Consider the following 19,395-nt stretch of genomic DNA (forward strand, 5'->3'; position numbering starts at 1 on the left):
GCTGTTCTGTCTGACGCTTGTTGAGTCAATCTGTCTCAGTCTTCAGACATTATGGCTGTTTGATCATTTATGACTGGGACTGCCTGATACAGTATTAGTCATCATCAGTTATAAGGTTAAAATATAATTTTATGGGATTTGTTATGATGTCTCATTTTCTATAAAGAGTATAAAAATGGAATAATCATGAATATCATCCCAAATATTGATTTCCTGATTTATTTTGAATGACTGCAAATGATGTAACATATTGCACTGTGCATTGTCATCCCTCTCTACTATCCTATGCTCAACTGTTCTCGCCTGAGCTGATTTTTCAGCTTGCTTCGTTTTTTCCCCTCTAACTGTAATAATATATTGGCCACAGCTGAGTGTTTGGAAAAGGCACACCATCATAACGCGCCGTAACCTCTCTCCCTGCATGCCCCCATACACCATGTAAACAGAGAGATAGACAGATGGGGCAAATGGGGTCAGTGCTCTCCTCACCATGGCAGAAAAACTGTAGCAGCCTACTCCCAATCTAATAACTGTGACTGACTCAGTGTGGGCTAAACTTTGATCTTTTATCTCAGGTCACAGAAGCTTCTCGATGTGCTTGTGTGTGTGTGTGTAAAAGCATTTGGTCTGGTTATCATGATTTTGAATGCATTAACATAAATGCAAAATGTGGCCCACATTCATTAACACAGTGGTGAGCTAATAAACAAAAATCTACAACACTGTGTAATGCACAACATTTTGTGTCTGTGCCATTTGTCAGACTCTGTGCTACCCTTTGCTTGAAATCAGATGTGAGCAATGATGCACAGGAAATCTGCCACCCCATTCTCTACATCTTCCTCTGTGAACCAGTGGTTTTCTGTCTGCATCAAATCAAGTAGGCAACAAAGGTTTATTAGACCACAAGTGTCAGTCTGCTCATCTGCAGGCCTTGATAACAAGGGTTTATCTGAAGTTGTGTTTGCAACTGTACAGAATAAATTTCCCTTGACATGGAGAAACAATGACACATGTTGGTTCTTCAAATAACAAGCACTGTGTACAAAAACTGGCATGTTGAAGAAAAAAGGAGCTGAGTTAGAAACAAATATGCTTGGAAAATGTTTCTAACTGTTTGCATTGATGTGTATATATAACAAATATGGTTAAAATGACCATATGGTTGTAATTATCATGTTAGGAGCTCGTCACCCTTCTTGTAGAGACAGAAGCTCATTCATTCAAGGTGAGCTACTAAATCCCAGACAAGAAAGGCTCAGCATCTTTCTACAGATTAGTTTGAAATATCATATGTTGCTAGTAGTTAAATCTATGACGTGTAAAGAATAGCTTAGTAAGTTTAGTGTCATCCTTCTGACTTTCAATTAGTTAGGGCAAGTGGTGGTGGTTTACCTTCTCATAACAATCACAGATGTGGCTCTATTTTTAACCACCCAAATCACCAAAAGGACGTCAGGTTTTTCTGCCCCTCTTTACCTCCACGATGAGGTAATGCAATATGTATAGGGCATATGGTTACGGCAGAAGGTGGGTTCTCAAAAACCCCTTACTTATATAAGCCTCTTTGTCATGACATCAGCAGAAACCTGCATAGTATAGTTCAATTGTTGGGTCGGATGAGTTCATGCTGCTCTCTGCCATAAGGTAGACATGAAATATTCAAGTTAACTGACCTTCATGTCCTTTCTGCTTCAAGAAACAACCGTTATTTTCAACACAACTGTGGTTTGGACTTAGTTTACTGCACCAAAGGGCACAACAAGAAAAATATTTTGGCAGGCTGTAGATGAGTTATAGACTCCATGTATGATTTATAATGCACCACAATAATCCTAGTTGTTTTTATATAAATACATTTGGCATCTTGTCAGTTAGGGCAAAGATTAGGCAATGTAATTATATAAAGACATGAATGTAAGTAGTTTGTTGTTTACGCACTATTACAGTGCCCAAAATTTAATGATATGACTCAAACCAAAACATCCACACTAATTAAGTGTGCCCTGCCCACCTTTACACGCTCTGTGTCTGTATATATGTGTGTGTGTGTGTGCACATGTACATATTGGTGCATAAGTGCTGTAAATTCCAGCTCATGGTTTCATTTTGGTTTTAATGATTGACATGTGAATGGAGGGGGCCCTGCGGCAAAACTCACACCATCAATTTAACCCACATAAATACCACTGTCACTTGCATCATCTCACACACAAACACACACGCACATGTGCACACATGCACACACACACAATGCATATGAGGCCATCACTCTTGTCCACTATAGGAGATTGATACTGTTAATTTTCCTGTCCCCTTGGCTGTCTTGATAATCTGTGAAAAAGTATACACCTCACCCACACTGTGATACTATTAAAACGTTATACCTCAGGCTTGGAGCTAACTTTTACTCACTTTGATTGGAGATGATATTACAGTCAAATACCTGCAGCCTTTCATACGGTTGAAACCCTGAGGATCATCGTTACAGTGTTTATATTCTTACTGTAGTGATGAAAGATGTGAACTAGGGCAGGGCAATGTTTCCACACTTTTTATGGGTGTGAATGTTGGATATTAATTATAATTTTTATTTTTTGCTATTTTCCCTTCCTATAAGTGCTGCACAGGCCAAGCTTTTTTAAATGTGCATCACTCAAACATTAGACTCAAGCCCCAAACCACCGTCTTTATGTATTACAGGAGAACAATTGTTAGGACTTAGGACTGAGACACTAGCCTTTTAAATCATGATGTTGGGCTCAGTAGTCGATGACTGTCAGCCATCGGCCCAGCCCTAATGTGCACTTTAATCCTCTGCTCTCTTAGCTTAAGTACACATGTGGAAGGCTGAAATGTGTTAACGTTTTTGGACGAATATTAATGGAATTACAATTATTTCAACAGTCAAGTGTTTGGTCAACATGTCAATGGAAGATTCAAGCTCACTCCTAGTGACTTAATCCAACATTGGAAAACTCCTCGGAATAATAAGATCAAGTTATTTTGGCATGGTTAATGTCTGTTTAAATGAGAAATGGTGATATCTCTTCCTGAATTTCTTTTTTATTTCTTTGGGTTGCAGGAGATTCTACAGCAGCTGGTGATGATGCCTTTACCAAACGTGCTGGTATTGGGCCGGAACCCTCTGTCTGGTAAGTGTGGATGGGCTAAACTATACAACCACAACACAGCACAGACTAATGCTTTGATCAATGCTGTGCATGTTTTATTTGAGTGTCCTTACCCTCTAAACATTAGCAAAACTAAGAAATGTGATTCATGATTCATATCCGCTTCAAGACATTCCTCTAGTTGAATCACATGAGCAGCAAGTGTGTGTACAGTTCACAAGGAGGACACATGCAATTTCACAGCACTTTTGTCACTTAATTAGAAGGCATCATTGGACCTATTTTAAGTATCCATGCTTTGATGTTTAAAGTGATTTTATCTCTGGCTGTAGATTGTATTTCCCAGCCACTTATTTTCTTTGTTTCTTCGTGTGCTCCATAATGAGCTGCCTATTTGACATCATTCATAACCCACATCATTAAAAAATTGGACATGATGGCAGAATTAAAGGGGATTTGCCAGAAGAAAGTGAAAAGGACTGATTTTATTGTTGATGTGATGGCAAATGGACACATTAATGGTTTATTTTAATGGACAAAACCAAAAACAATAGTCAAACCAAAGGCAAATTAATGTTTTTAACACTATTAGTGATACGTAAATTCTTTGGGGCCAACATTCATAGCCAAAAGGACTTACATTTTTTAATCTTGCATTTGCACCATTTGATGATAGATTCTTATTTTGACTGCCTTCGTTTCTGAGATTCTGGGTTAAAGGAGCCTATTCCATCGTGGCCTTCACTGTTTACACTCTGTTAAGGCATCATGTTTTTTTTTTTTATTACTTCTAATGGGGACTTTAACATAAATTGGGGAACTAAACATGCAGAAAATAAGTGACTGTAATATGAGTCAGGTAATTTAGGGACCAAATAGAATAACGTCTTTTTGACACAAATAGTCTTGTTTTTAACCAGAGCCTAACTGAACCCTGCAACTTTTATGGTCTGAAAATGTATTAGAAAAAGATTTTATAGCCTGATCATATTTCAGCTGAACAGTAATTCCTAAGAGTGAGCACCATAATTATATCTCTGCCATTAGTCAAATTGATTGGTCCAATTTGCTTGCCAGTGACGATGTTAAGTCTGCCCATAAAACACTGCTGACATCTGTGTCCTTTACAAGAAGAGTTAAAAGTAAACCCCAACATAAAACTTCTTGGTTTCCATGGTTTAATGAAGATCTAAGAAGACAGATAAAAGAAGGAAGTTTTAACATTTTAACCATTTTACACAAAAGCTTTAACCTACTGAACCCAGACATGTTATTTGATATGTCTGAGCTGCTTTAAAGTAACCGAAATGCAGTGTCATGTGTTTGTATTTCATGAAAACCTTTTTTGAGCATTTTGACCTCCGTAGCCCCAAGTGCTACTTGATATTCTAATGCAACCTTGATGAAGCCACTGAGGGGCTAAGATAATTAGTTGCAGGCCATCCTTTAAGATCAAGATGTGCTAGCTGAGGAAATAAAAGGATTTTGTAGATAAAAGAACCATGTGATGAAAAATGTTTCCAGTCTCCAAGCATGTGTAGCTCAATGTTTGGTACAATAGCCCCCATTGCAAAACTTTAGCTGAAACAACTATAAGGTAATTGAATTTGTTGTTTTACTTTTGGAAAACAGTGTCCACACAAAGATTGATGGCCTTTGTGTAATTCTCTTCACATGCCATCATCAGCTCAGAGTGAATTGCTTCCAGGCTCAGCTGGCAGAGCGTGTTGAAGGATATCTGTACCTTTTTTTTAAGCAGATGAAATGGCTTCTAAATCCCTGTCCTCCTTCAGCCGCCTTTTCACACTTTCACCACAGCCATTTCTGTTATTTTTGGGGTTTTCATTGCTTTTCAATGGTCACAGTTGTGTCTTTAATTTGCAAACGCCCCCACAGGAATGAGGGGCAAATAATAAATGAAAATAACATGCTGCAGTGGGTGCTCACACAGTTGTGTTTGACTGGGTTTCTGTTTCATGCAAGGTTGACTCTGTTGTTAATTTACCTTTGAGGTGAAACATCTACCACTGCCCTGCAAAAGAGACCATCAAAACAGGTTTGAAAAACAGTATTTTTAACCAGTGATAACGACCACTGGACCATCTGCTTCCCATAATAATTTAGTCTAGTCATTATGAAGCCTAGAGGGAGTTTTTCCATGATGAGAGCTCACAAAATTAGGTCTACTGTTTTGAATTTCACAGCAGTACATCGACTTAATGCACAGCACCTTGAATATCTTCCAGACCTTCAGACTTACACACGTCTGAAGTTAATATTGAGTGAATATTAATGGCGACCCAACACAGACGAGAGTGGAGGGCAGCTCAGAGCAAGTGGACCAGTGCAGGCAGAAAGCATTAGTCTGCATTCCTCAGGGTTTCTTTTGCCCTTTACCCTCTAGCTTGTCAGATAATCATTCAGTCAGTCAGGCCAGCGGTGGCTGTGGAGTCTGGCTCTCTGGCTCTGCGGCTGCCAGCTGAAAGTCATTGGCCATGTGGCTTTTATTATGCTCTCATTAGGGGGCAGGGGACGAATGCGTATGTGTGAGTGCGTGCACGTGCGTGTGTTAAGTAGGCTGGGTGGGGGAGGGGTGTCTTCAAAACAGTGAACAGTGGGAATGCACTGTAGTGACCCCCCCAGGCTCTGATTTACCTCCGTCTGCCTTGTATATACACACGCACAGTGAGATGCACAGACACACACTCCCTTGTGCATGCAAGATGTGTTTAGTTGACTATGCTTGCACACACACACATACACACAAGCAGAGTACCTTCTTTGTTTAGTCTGTCTTAAAGCCTGTGCATTTTCAGCAGTGATCTGTTCTTATCGTCTGAAAACCTAAGTCTCTCCCCTCCAAATATGTCTGACTATCAGTGTTACTCTATAAGTCTGTTGCTGCTTCACTCAAGTCACTCACAGACATACATTTTATCAATATTTCATAAATCCAGTCAGCAATGGTGATTAACTACAAAAGCATTATATTCTCTATTGCCACTACTCCCACTGAAGGAGAACACGGCACAGTTGACAGATTGCCATACAAATGTTTTTTGTTTATTTTTCATAACAAATACATTAAAGCACAAGTATGGCCAAACATATGTGTGACATAAATAGAAGCTTGGTTTCAGATGAAAGCACTTCCCAGTGAGCAGAACTATTTTAACTGTAGAATCAACAGGAACGACAACTGTTGACAGCTGACAGAAAGCATTAACCAAGGGGCTTGGCAGTTATGTCTATGTGCAAACTTTTCTAGCAAAAATAGCAGGCCTTATTTTTCCTGAACTAAACAGTGCTCCATGTGTGTAGGCGACTGTCTGGTGTGTTTATACCCTTTGTTTTCACAGTGTTGTGGTGTCTAGTGTCTCGGTGAGAATGAATAGAATAGACAGAATTGTTTCTGTTTCTACCAAAGAAAAGTTGTAAGTGCTTGTTAGGGTTTGGAAGTTAAGAGGCTGAAACAATGAAGATAAACAGAAGAAAATGCCAATTTGACCAATATGTCTTTTATATTTTATCATTTTTCTATTTTACGGTCATTTTTAGATCATTCCGGCTCCTTTGCAGACTATGTAACATGCACTGTTGCTTAGGACACTGAGCCAAGATCCAGGCTGTCTTTTTTTGATGCCACTTGAAGCTTTATCTTTTCTTACAAAGCAGAAAACACCCAAAAATAATCTGAAAATAAGGTTCAGCCAACTCTGTCCTCTGCTCCTGTGAGATGGGCTGAATATACTCTGGCACGCCGTCAAAGCAATATCAGATTGCTTGTAACAGTTTCACCACTGACATGCAAGTCATCGGGTCCTGAATGACTCTATTCATCATGGCAGAAGAGAGGGGTTGTAAGCAGTTGATTGCAAGTGCACACAGCCACACAATATTCTTGCCTCTTAAACACTCACACATCCTCACGCACAGATTAACAATAGCATTGCAGGAAAAAGGGTTAGTCACTGTCTATCTGACCTCTTGTTTCCTGCTAGGAGGATAAGCAGGGAGGAAGGACGGGAGGTGAAAAAGGAAGGCTAGATGAGTGAATGCAAACACTCGGGTGGTGCGGATGATTTGTAACAATGTTGAAGGAAGGAAGGAAGGATGGGTGGATGTGTGTTGAAGAGAATAAATGGAGGGATGAAGTGAGTGTGTGTAAGAAGGGAGGAAGAGAAGATGAAGCTAGCCGGGAGATGGGAGCGCCTCCTCGAAGCGTCCTTTCTGCTGCTGCTGGAGGGAGATTTCTATTTTCTATTTTCAGCCTTGCCTCTTTGCCTTCCTCCTGCTCTCCTGTTCTCTCTTGATTTCTCTATTTCTATCCCTCCCTCGTGTTTGTGTTGCTTGTGCTCTGGTGCTTTCCCTCTTTTGTCTCTTCTCCTTTCATCTCTCCCTCTTGCAGTTTTTCCCTCTTGTTCCCCCTCTCTAGCTATAAATTATTTATCCTATGAGGGTCCTTATCTTTTCTCCGTTGCTTCAGTAGATTTGCTGAGCTAAATCCCTTCCCTGACTAGAATAGGTTCATATAGCTCTAGTAGTGTACCATTAAGCCCTGCAGCTGGGAGAATTAAGTTTAATCTATCTCTTCTTGTAGGCCCATCATATTCTCTTTATATGCTAAATATTTCTTCTTATATCATGAATTCAGTGGCTAATATGAATTTTCTAGTACTGACTAATCACTGAATGGTTGACATCATCTTGATTTTATGGCACACCTTTATAGTAGGTATGAAAATTAGATTTTTCCAAAGTGGATAGATGGCATGCAAGAAACTCAAGCGATCATTTAAGCGTTTCCAACATTGTCGCAGTTAACCGCCATAAAGACATAATGACACAATGTCATTTTTGTCTGGTACAATCAGTGGTCTGCAGAGGCAGTTATTTAATCAAGTTAGTTATGCCTGTTGCAAGAGTGGGCATTATTAAGGCGCCAGTTTGCTTAAAAAAATAAGTAGTTAGATGTTTGATCATGTTGAAAGGCAAGAGTATTTATAGCTGCTCCAAACAACGCCACTTAAAGTTGGGGTAAAAGCCTGATGTCCTAGAGTGGAAAGAGACGATAATCTTTTTAATATAACGGTAAGAATTTTATATTTGGTGATTGTTCTACAGAGTTGCACAGAGGTTGTTATGTAAATGAAGGTCATTTTCTGATTGTCAGCTTCAGAAAGTTACACAAAATGTTGGACAAAGCCCAGACAGTGGAAAGGTGTGAGGGGAAGGGTTTCAGATGCTGTTGGAGTATCAGACATGCTCTTCTGTCAGAGTATAGTGACGCCATTACTACCACTGCAGTGCAACTGTCGTCTAGACCTTTTCTTGAGAAAAAAGTAAATGTTTATTCACATTAATTTAGCTCAGATGTCATACCCAAAGGCTGGAAAGTTTCCCTGAGACCTAGAAAAACAAAATTCCCCATCTTTCCTTGGCTGCAGTACAGAACAAATGCAATTACAACTGAATTTCCATACCATTATTGAAACATCTAAACTTTAGCATTAATCCTATTGAATAAATAAACAGTGAAATCACACACTGAGTAAAAAAAAAAAAAGGCTGCTGCATGACCTCAGTTTTCCACCAGCTAAGTCAAAATTACCTGCTGTGACCTCACTGATTGAACCATCGCCCAAAGTGCAAAGTTTGAGCAACAGGTTTCCTTATCAGTGTTGGTTTGTCCTTTAAACTCCTGGCTTGGGCTTATGATCAGATATTAATTCTCATGTATATAATATTGATCTCACTCTTAAAAGGTGATGATTCAACCTGCCAAATCATGACCACATAGAAATGATTGCTCAATAACACATTGATGTGTGTGTCTCCACGGACTCAAAAGCAATAAGAGAAGCGAGATTGATTTGGTTGTCAGGAGGATTCTGTAAAATTGACGGATAGATCCTCTGTTAATGCACACAGAGCTCTCCCAAAGGAACTGTTTGGTCATCTGTTTTCTGCTCTCTAATTTAGCGCTTTTTCACAGATAATCTGACTCCTTTTTCCAGCATTTGCGATGAGGATGAGAAGTTGTTTTATTCATCTGATTTGATTTTTGTCTAAAATAGTTTTGGAAAGTCCCACAAAGGGTGAAGCCATAAATCAAAATTGTCTTCCTGTATCCCTGCTAATTAGCTGTTCCTGCTGTGATGATGGGCTCATTAAACTGAGAGGCAAACAGACCACCCTACACAGAAAACATGCTGCCACTAATCTGGATTTATTATTATTAGAGCCGGACAGTGTTAGCACTCACTACCCCTTGGGCCACATGATGAGCTGGCTTATCACACACACACACACACACACACACACACACACAGACACACAGACACACAGACACACACACACACACACACACACACACACCCTGCTCCAAATAGGGAAAAGACACAATCCAAGCATAGACATAGACACACAACTTGCATATACCACACAACTTAGTCAGTGCAACTCTCCGTGCACCACCTGGTTTACTGTTGTTCAGTAACAAATCCCACAGATGAGCTCAGGCCTGTCGAGTATGTCTACAGCTGTTTGTGAGTTTCAGCAGGTTCTGACAATATGCCCTGACATGTGCAAGAACACTGGAAGTTCATCCTGCCAGCTCTCTGCACTATGGAAAACATTGTGGCACTGTAACTAGAGGGGGGTTTATTAGGGAGAAACTGTAACAACCTGAGAATTTAGTTAATTGGATTTGATTCTCCCAAGGTGTCACCTCAGATTTGACCTACAAAATTATAACTATTTTGTGTGTGGGGGGGGGGTTAATTTGTGTCAACAGGCAAGATGAGTATGAACCAATGTGCTTAAAAACAGCTGCAAAAACTCTTAATTTTATAGCTCTAAATGAAAATAAATGGCAGTATTTTATAACAAAGCACTTTCTTTGTCAGACATCCTTGTAAAGAGAGGCTCTACAGATATAATCATCGTATCCGTTATCACCCTCCATCAATCACCAGATCTCTCATTTTGCCGTGAAGGGCTTGAGGCAAAGGTTTCTGCCATCAATAGAATTTATTCACTAACCTCTGTGTGTTTTTATTCCTCCTTAAACCACAAAAGCTGATGGAACAGAATGACATAAAACTAAACAAGACTAAATTTAATGGTTCAAAAGCACATTGTTTGTTGTTTACCTTTGACAGGCAGACATATTTATAAGTGGCTTGGCTGAAAACGTAATAATCTGCATCTTTGTGTTTTTTGTTGTTGTTTTTTTTCATTAGAGCAAGGTCTGGAGGAGATGAAAAAGCTGTTGCTGCTGCTACTAGGCTGTGCTGTCCAGGTAAGAGCATAGTTTAATCCATTTAAACACTCGCATGCATGTGGTTCATGATTCAGAATATCAGTACTATAAACATGATTCCTCATATGTTGTGATGCTCTTTCACTGAGGCAGTTGCTGAATTATTTGATACTTTTATTGGTCATCTTGAAGCAATTTAATTTCAAAGCAAGTTTTCATTTGGTTAAGCCTCCCTTGATTACAGCCATTTTCTCCCTTTGATAAAAGAAATGAACTCTAACTCTATTGTAGACTTAATGCTTTGTAATAAATGGTGTGGCAGACCTTTCCTGTCTTGTGACAAAGCCCCATTCAGCTATTACTCACTGCATTTCAAATGAGGGCACCAGCTCCATTGTTGTAGGAAAAATACACTATAGTTGCATTCATGCACGTAACATAACTTAATATTCTGTCAACTTCAAACTGGTATTAAGCACAGCAGTACCTGGTGCTGCATAAGAATTGGCACACAGTGAAAATGAGCTTACATCTGTAGTGCAGAATTCTAATCTCATCTACTGAGACAGGAAAATGATCTTTGTCTGATCCAGAAGATAAAGTTGTTTTTGATGACAGGACTATTCTCCTAAACACAGCTACAACTTCATAGAAACACGAACAGTAGATCAGATCAGCTTCTGCCTTTTGTGTCTGTAATGTTGGTCTACTAACCTCCTGTTGACCCCAAAGTCCACCAAGCTCTTTTAAAAATGTCTTTCTCCTTCTTTTTCTCTTCTTTTCTTTTCCCTTCTACTTATGTCTACAGTGCGAGAAGAAGGAGGACTACATTGAGCGTATCCAGACTCTGGACTTTGACACCAAAGCTGCCATAGCATCCCATATCCAAGAGGTATTTCTCCTCCATATAAAGCAAAACTGGAAAGAATTAAGATATTTGACCTCCTTTTTTCTCCATGATTACTCATATAACTAATAGTATGCTATTGCTGGTATTGTTACATTTTAACTTCTGACAAATGTACCACTCTGACAAAGTGTTTATCTGTGTTTTTCTACATGAGGGGACTAAATCTTAATGGTTTTTGATATTATGATGTTTGTGGTTTTAGGTGACTCATAATCAGGAGAATGTGGTGGACATGCAGTGGTTGGAGAGTGGGGAAGTGCCTCCTGATGACCTGGACAGCCTCTCCAGAAACCTGGCTTTCCACCTCAAACGCCTGGTGGATGAGCGGGACACACAGTTGGAGGTAATGACATGTATTTAAAGCTTTTTTGTGATTTGTGTGTGCAAATATAGCTTAGCCCTGTTGAAAATTCCTTTTATCATCAAAACATACAGTAGACAAAGAAATGTGGTACATTTTTTGTGTTTTTATAATCTTTCTATACATGTAGAGAAAAGTTTGTTGTATGAAGAAGTGTGTTTATGGATGTTACAGTTCTACTAACAAAACTTTGCTAATGAAAATCGTGATCTACTTTTAGTCAGGGCTATGTGGAAACTTTTCCCTTTTTTTGTCATTACCACAAGAGAGCAGCCTCAGGAAGGAAGGGTTGAAACTGTTAACCGTCTCATGGATGGAGGGTTTGCGTGTGTGTGTGTGTGTGTGTGTGTGTGTGTTTTACTGAGGATATATGCGTCATTAAATTAGTTTCCAACCCGTGGGTGCAGATGCCCACGACTGATATGGTGTGTGTGTGTGTGTTTGTGAGAGTGTGTTTGAGTGTGTGTCAGGGGTTCTAATAGCCTCCAGATTATCACTGTGTTGTCCAGCCGCTCTCAATTAAAATCCCATTTCCTGTCACGGGCAGTAGATCAAAATAGGCTGTGTGTGGGATTGTGGGTGTACTTTTGCCCTAATGCCTGTGTTCTACTTTTGGGTAATGGGGTGCTTTGGGGGAATCCATGGATCTGCTCTCCCTTTTGCATCTAGTCCCCGCTAGTCTAATTGTTTAATCCTACTTCAAACGGTTGTTGTTGCAGGAATGGCAACGCTGCTCCTTTCTGTACTAATTTCCCTAGATTCATTTTAAATTTTATGTATCGTGCAGTGTTTTTTTTTCTTCCTGAGTCTCTTGTACTAATTCACATAGTTAATAATCTCGCTACCTGCCCTTGTTTTTCTTTCCCTCCACGCAGACTATAGTGGAGTTAACCCAGGAGAGAGACTGTGTGCAGCTGTCTCCACTGGCTCCCTGTCCGACCCAGTCCCCTGGTGACTCCCCCAGTATGAGGAGGACAGAAAGCCGTCAGCACCTCTCTGTGGAGTTGGCTGATGCCAAGGCCAAGATCAGACGCCTGCGACAGGAACTGTGAGTGCCATGGTTTTATCAGCTAGATTGAAAAAAATGAAATTGCGCATAGAAAGAGGGAACTATACCTGTTTAAATCACAAGGCCAAGAATTACTTACAAAAATGTAATTTGCTGGAACTAGACCGTGACTATTTACCCTTACTTTGTTTGCCGATGTGCTCCCATTTTTGCTTCTTTGACCGTCATCAGTTTCAATTTAAACTGTGAATGCAAAGTCCTTTGACTGTTTCCTTAGGATGATGTCGTTTTGACATTAACTGAAATCAAAGCTTCTGTCATCAGTGTGCTGTTTACTTTACCTATGTAATGTTACTGGTTATCAAATGTATTCGTCCTCAATTAGAAGAGCTGCAATAACATTTTGGAAACTTATGTCTTTTATTAGATAGTGATAGTGGAGAGATTACAGGAAATGAGAGAGAGAGAGAGAGAGAGAGAGAGAGAGAGAGAAATGCAACATAAGTTGGAATTCCCTGGTGGAATTTGAACCAGAACCGTTGCTGTTTGTGGTTGGTGTCTTAACATATAAACCATGGGTGCGCCCAGTCTTTGGCATAAGTATTACATTGGATGGTGTGTTTTTCTGTCTGGAGTACTGACTGGTAAAATCCTTTCATAAACAATGTTGACAAACCAGGAATGTATTAAACTTGCTGGCTATAATAAGCAGAACTGGATTTTTTATTTTTTTTATTATGGTCCTGACCGGAACTCACTATGAGTTAATGCCCTAAGTTTTTATTGGGTGTTTTAATGACTGCATTCAAACATGATGGTTAAAAAACAACAGTGACAATGCAAAGAGGGAGAGTCACGAAGACCAGAGATCCATTTCCTCCCCACATCTCTATTACTCACATAAGACCAGGCTGCTGTGATGTCATACTGCACCACACACAGACACACAAACACACACAAGCAAGTAAACCCCCCCCCCCCCCCCCAACCTTGGTGAGGCCTTTTAAAATCTATGCCTATGAATAATAGAGCTTCCTTTTTAAAGTGCTATAATCCCTCGCCAGACAAAAGCTTAATGGTCAACACAGGCTAGTTAAAAGAAAGGGAGCAGCTTCTGACAAGGGGAAGTATTTAAAAGTTACACAGACATACATTACATCTAATCTAACAGACTGGCTGGCGTCATGAGGTCTGGTTGATATTGAATGCTCGGATGGAAACTTTTTTTGTTGTAAGAAGGTTAAGAGATTATGTATTCCTTTTAGTCTACCCTTCTTGTATGCAGTGTTTTCAATATGAAATCCCCACTGAAATTATTCGATTTCAGTGATGGTCTGTGTGAGGTCAGATATCTTGTAGCTCTTCCTTTAAGGGAAACATTTGCATGCTGGAGTGAATCTGAAATTCAGACCGTTCATCAGTGATCCTAATGATATGGAAGAGGCCTTTGATTATATTTGAATGCTGGTTCATTCATTCCCTGATTTTTCAGGAGGTCTTGTCCGACCTAATTTGCATCTAGCCCTCACACATGCCAGCGTCGCTTTAACAAACAAGAATTATGGCTCTGTAACAATTGTCTGTAACTCCGAATGGAGTGCAGGTCACCCTCCGCTTGGTCACAAAAGTCATTAATCGTGGTTCTTGTGCTGGAAGGGTCTAACATTCATCACTGTAGACATCTTCCTTATACTTCCTTGACCTACATTATGATGACTATTTCTTCAATAGCCCTAAATAGTGCTGCAGTACAACACCCGGCAATCCAATGATTAATTTTGTTTGTTGGTTGCCGTGGTATTTGTTTACTTGTTGCTGTGATGGGCCAGACAAGGGACAAAAAGGGTCAGTCAATCCATGCTGACGTGGTCTGGTCACATGATTGCTGTTTCTTTTCTCTAAGGCCAAAGTGTGTTTGTTGTGTCTGAGACATTGTCTCTGCATACAAATGTAGATGTATGTGTTTACTGAGGGGTCTTGTGCGTGTGTCTGAAGGAGACTAGGTCAAAGCTGGGGGGTATGGTTCCCACAGTGGTCTGTTTGTTAATGTTTTGTTAAAGCTACTGCGTCTTGGCTGGTTTTCAGTCTTCTGTTCAAGCTCAGACACACACTGCATTTATACATGAAACACATATTTAGAGCTGCTATTTCTCAATGAGACCCAATTCACTGGCCAAAAAAGTATTTTGTACTGCGTCCAACCATCTGCCTCTAGAAGTTCCCTATTAGCTTTAAATGCAGATGCATTGGGTTTTTTACAATTTAGACTGACCAAGAAAACCCAGAGACAAAGTGCAATAATTAGTTGACCTCTTTGGATTTGAAATGTGACTATCTATTACAAAACAGCAACCCATTATCATCAAAGAATGAAACAAATCTTCAAGTATTATAACCTTTTGCAATTAATTAAATTAATCAAAAAGAGACTGAACTGATTAGAAGAATTGTAGCAGTGATTGTCACAATTTTACTGTTACCAATGTAAAGTCTTTGAGTTTGGGATAAACAAGCCAATACAAATTCCATGCAAGTAGATCTTTAACCGCTAGAAAACCGGACCAACTTTGTATGTTCTGTTAGCTAGATGTGCATATTTTGTTCAAACCAGTTCGATGCATTGCAATCCTCATTCAGCCAACACATGTTCCTGCAGAGCAAATTCACTGGATACACTATTTGTTTATCATAGAATTAAATAATGAAGGTCAGTGAGGGTGTTGGGCTTTTTTCTCTCAATTTCAATTCAATTAAGTTTTATTAATGAAGCCCAAAATCACAAATTTGCCTCAGAGGGCTTTATAGTCTGTATAGCACATGTCATCCTCTGTCCTTTAACCCATGACCCTCTTTTATTTATCATGTTTGATGATGTTTTTGTTTCTTCTAATGTATTTACTGAGGAATAGAGGTTTAATAGACATCTTTAAGATGCACTCACCCTGTACATTGGCATACTTATAGTTTTTATAAAACAATGACTTGGGAAGACAAAGATGAGGCTCTTCCAGGTGTTTGTAATAGATTTGCTGTTGAGGTGATTGATGCAGCTTACAACAGCCTTTTCTGTTGTAACTTGATATTTTAAAGATTACATTTCTTTTTGTTGGTTCTCAGAAAGATGAGGATCTGTTTTGGGAATATGACCAAGATGTTGGGTTTACAAAAATATTAAGATGTCGGGAAAGAAAGATACCGGTTAGACATGTAATCGAGTAGGAATAGTCCATGCAGTGGACTAAGAATATAAGTTGCCTTTGTTCCTTGGCTCTTCAAATATAGCAGTGCATACAAGTGTTTGTTTCTGTGCTTGCGCAGATGCAGCATGCGTTAAACCATTAACATAAGCAACAGAGCCAGCTGCATCCATAATATGAGCCCAAAGCTAATCTGCCATGCTAGAGTTGACAGGTGTTTGTGATTTCGAGAAGGGAGATGGGGAGGAGCTGCAGGAGGTGGAGCGGGGTTAACTGATGAAACAAAAACAGAAATGGGTAAAGGAACATCCTGGCTGCATATCGACTGCAAACTTCAAATAAGCCATGGGAGGAAGGGGGAGATAAATAGAAGAAAAGAAAAAGAAAAGAATGCCTTTTCCTTATTGAGATGCGCCCCAAGTTTCCGGAGAACTGTAATCAAATAGGCCATCAGATGTTCAGTGGAGCGGTTTCGTGCACACACAGAGCAGCATCTCAGGAATGCAGTCATTTTCCTTCAAAGCAGTGTGACACATTCTCCCTCTGTGGAAGGAGCCTGGAGAGTTTGCACACACACACAAACTCACATGGACAGCAAATGTCAGGCTGCCCTATTTCCCTGTCAAACAAATGGATCCAGGAGAGTGTTAGATAGCAGATAGCAGGAACCTATTATTGAGGGTGAAAGAATGACATATTTAATTCTGTATTTTGTGACACATCTAGATTTAAAACTTCTTTTACAATAAAGGAGGGTGAGGGGTTTGAGCCTCAGGGCAGATTTGCATATGTTTACCCCTGAAGAAGTCGCAGGGTACTTACTGTCTTTTCTTGAGTTGTTTTTAACTGCTGTCTTTCCCCTCTCTGTTTGTCATTGTATGTTATATCAGACAGAAAGAGATTGTTTATTAGTAGCTGAATTCAGGCAGGACACAGGAAAGACATTGTGTCCTGACCATCATAGCTCATATACAACAGACACAATAGGCTATTTTTACTGAAGAAAATGGGTTAGCGCATTTATTGATGTCTTGAAATCAACATGTGGATTGCTGATTTTTCTAACTTGCCAACAAAGGTCTATTATTCCTAATGGAGTGTTTGCCATGTCTCCAGGCCAACAGTATTTTTTTTAAATCAAATTTGAATAAAAATAGTACCTAAAAGTGATCCCTTTCAAGACTCTGTGACCTCCAAATAGTGAAGTGTGCTTTTAATTATTTTTTTAGCCTTTAGTTCACCCTTCAGTCTGACTCCCTTTAAAACGATACTAAAACTTTAAATTATTGCATGATGACTAGCAATAATTTCCTGGAACAAAATGCCAAAGCCCTGAATCCAAAATACTTGAAGTTAAAATGGTAAAACTATTCAGGAAGATCTTATTAAGTGTGACTATTGTATTCGGCTATGTCAAAAGGTCGCTTCCATTAAACGATTTAGCTGTAAGCTTTAAAATGGAAACAGCCCTTAAGGACTGTCCTTGTTAATTGTCTGAATTGGTACACACACATGCATGCATGCTTGGCACAGGATTGCCTGTGTGATTCAAATGAAGCCGTTCACTAAAAGAGATGCAAAACATCATATTTTTTCGTTTTTTGCTGCAGAGAACACCTAACTATAATTTGTCTACCTTGGATTCTTTCTGTCCTTCCTCCTTCTAGGTTAAATCCCTACGACTAACTCTAACGTTTCCCCCTCTCCGCCTCTTTTTCAGAGAGGAGAAGAGTGAGCAGCTTTTGGACACCAGACAAGAGCTTGAAAACATGGAAGTGGAGCTCAAGAAGATTCAGCAAGAGGTAGAACAATAAGTCACAGTGATCCTTGCACACCTAAACAAGACACAAACCTTCACCTGCTGCTCCCTCCTCTTTCTAAGTACTTTGTGTCTGCAGGGCTGCCAGGCTTTAATCAGCTAGCTAGTGACTTAGCTCATTAGAGGCTATTAGATCTATCTTTAGTCTAGCAAAAGCCTCACATGGCCTTTGATTTGGAGTGGGCGGCAGGCTGACTGACTGGATGCTGTAAAGAAGGTGGATGAGTTCGGGGCAAGGAGGACGTGTGTGCGGATGCGTGTTTGTGATAATTGATAGCGTGGAGGGTTTGTTCTTTCCTTATCTGTTTATGTAACAGATAATAGATAAGCTACCAGTCATACAAGATTGCAATCCACTTGACTTCTAAAAACATCTGCAGCTTCTGAGTCATGGTTGTATATTTGTTTCCATCTTTCTTTCCTTACTCCTTACAAATGTTTTCTTATAAGTTTCCACATGTTCATGCTTTATGATCTGTTTCACTCCTGCAGAGCTACCAGTTGCTGTCAGATGCTCGGTCAGCTCGGGCCTACCGTGACGAGCTGGATGCACTGAGAGAGAAGGCGATCCGTGTCGACAAACTGGAGAGCGAACTGACCCGATACAAGGAGAGACTTCACGACATCGAGTTTTACAAAGCCAGAGTCGAGGTATGCAACTGCACACTGGGACCCATGGAAAACTATAGCATCATGCAGTGGATATTTAAGGAGCTAATTATCCCTAAAACTTAAACAAATCTTAAATTTTGAACTGTTGGTAACATAGCATATGTGAGACCCCAATAAAAAAAAACTGTCCATAAGCTTATGATGCATGCCTTTAAGTCTGGAGGTACAGTCTTGCTCCTGAATTATCTGATATTAAAAGTTAAAATAAAACATTTCTGAAGAAGACATCTACAAAACAATATTCTTTATTTGTAATGTTTATGTTCTATTGCTTACATGTATTCTCTGCTGTTGTGGTGGTTTCTATAGGAACTGAAGGAGGACAACCAGATCTTGTTGGAAACAAAGAGCATGTTGGAGGAGCAGTTAGATTCTAGCCACACACGCTCAGACAAGCTGCATCTTCTGGAGAAAGAAAGTCTGCAACTCAAATCCAAGATCCATGACCTGGAGATGGTGAGACGATGGGTTTATAGATCAGTGTGATAAGTGTTAGAGCTGCACAAGCTGGTGTTAAAAAAATCTGGGTCAGTAGTAGGGGTAAAAAAACAAACAGAGTAAGCGGGGCCGTGGCAGTCATTCAGCAGTCGTGTGTTCACCATTTGTTTGTCTCAACACATTGTCTATCTCTGTGTTATCTGCAGGAGCGGGACATGGACCGTAAACGTATGGAGGAGCTGTTGGAGGAGAACCTTGTGCTGGAGATGGCCCAGAAACAGAGCATGGACGAGTCCCTGCACCTGGGCTGGGAACTGGAGCAACTGTCAAAGACACCAGATCTGACCGAAGGTAAGAAGAAGAAGATGGAGCCAGAGATCTTTTTAAATCCAGAGTGCATGTTTCTGTTTATCTACAGGAAAGTTTAAAAACAGAACGAAGAGGTGGTGTTAAGGAAAGCAAAGAATGGGATGTTGAGTTAGAATATCCTGCAGCTGACAGTCACCTGAGTTGACCGGGTTGAAGGCTTCAGAAGGCCAACAGACCAGGCTTTGTTCATTGGCTCTTGGCCCTGGCGTCATCCCCATGGCC

At 40.0% G+C, this 19,395-nt stretch overlaps 1 protein-coding gene across 4 annotated transcripts in view; it reads left to right on the forward strand.

Annotated features, from left to right (window-relative positions):
- Positions 1–19,395, forward strand: part of ccdc88ab (coiled-coil domain containing 88Ab) — a 69,783-nt gene that overhangs the window by 24,068 nt on the left and 26,320 nt on the right. For all 4 annotated transcript variants that reach the window (XR_009396314.1, XR_009396315.1, XM_059359260.1 and 1 more), the window contains exons 4-12: positions 3,086–3,155; positions 10,379–10,437; positions 11,207–11,290; positions 11,511–11,651; positions 12,545–12,717; positions 17,596–17,677; positions 18,187–18,345; positions 18,676–18,822; positions 19,011–19,155. Coding sequence is in view for 2 of the 4 variants with exons in the window: in XM_059359260.1 (XP_059215243.1) it covers positions 3,086–3,155; positions 10,379–10,437; positions 11,207–11,290; positions 11,511–11,651; positions 12,545–12,717; positions 17,596–17,677; positions 18,187–18,345; positions 18,676–18,822; positions 19,011–19,155 (1,060 nt within the window). In the remaining 2 variants the exon portion in view is untranslated. The remainder of the gene's footprint in view (positions 1–3,085; positions 3,156–10,378; positions 10,438–11,206; positions 11,291–11,510; positions 11,652–12,544; positions 12,718–17,595; positions 17,678–18,186; positions 18,346–18,675; positions 18,823–19,010; positions 19,156–19,395) is intronic.

This window comes from Centropristis striata, chromosome 20 (assembly GCF_030273125.1).
Source record: "Centropristis striata isolate RG_2023a ecotype Rhode Island chromosome 20, C.striata_1.0, whole genome shotgun sequence".
In the NCBI taxonomy this organism is placed as follows: domain Eukaryota; kingdom Metazoa; phylum Chordata; class Actinopteri; order Perciformes; family Serranidae; genus Centropristis; species Centropristis striata.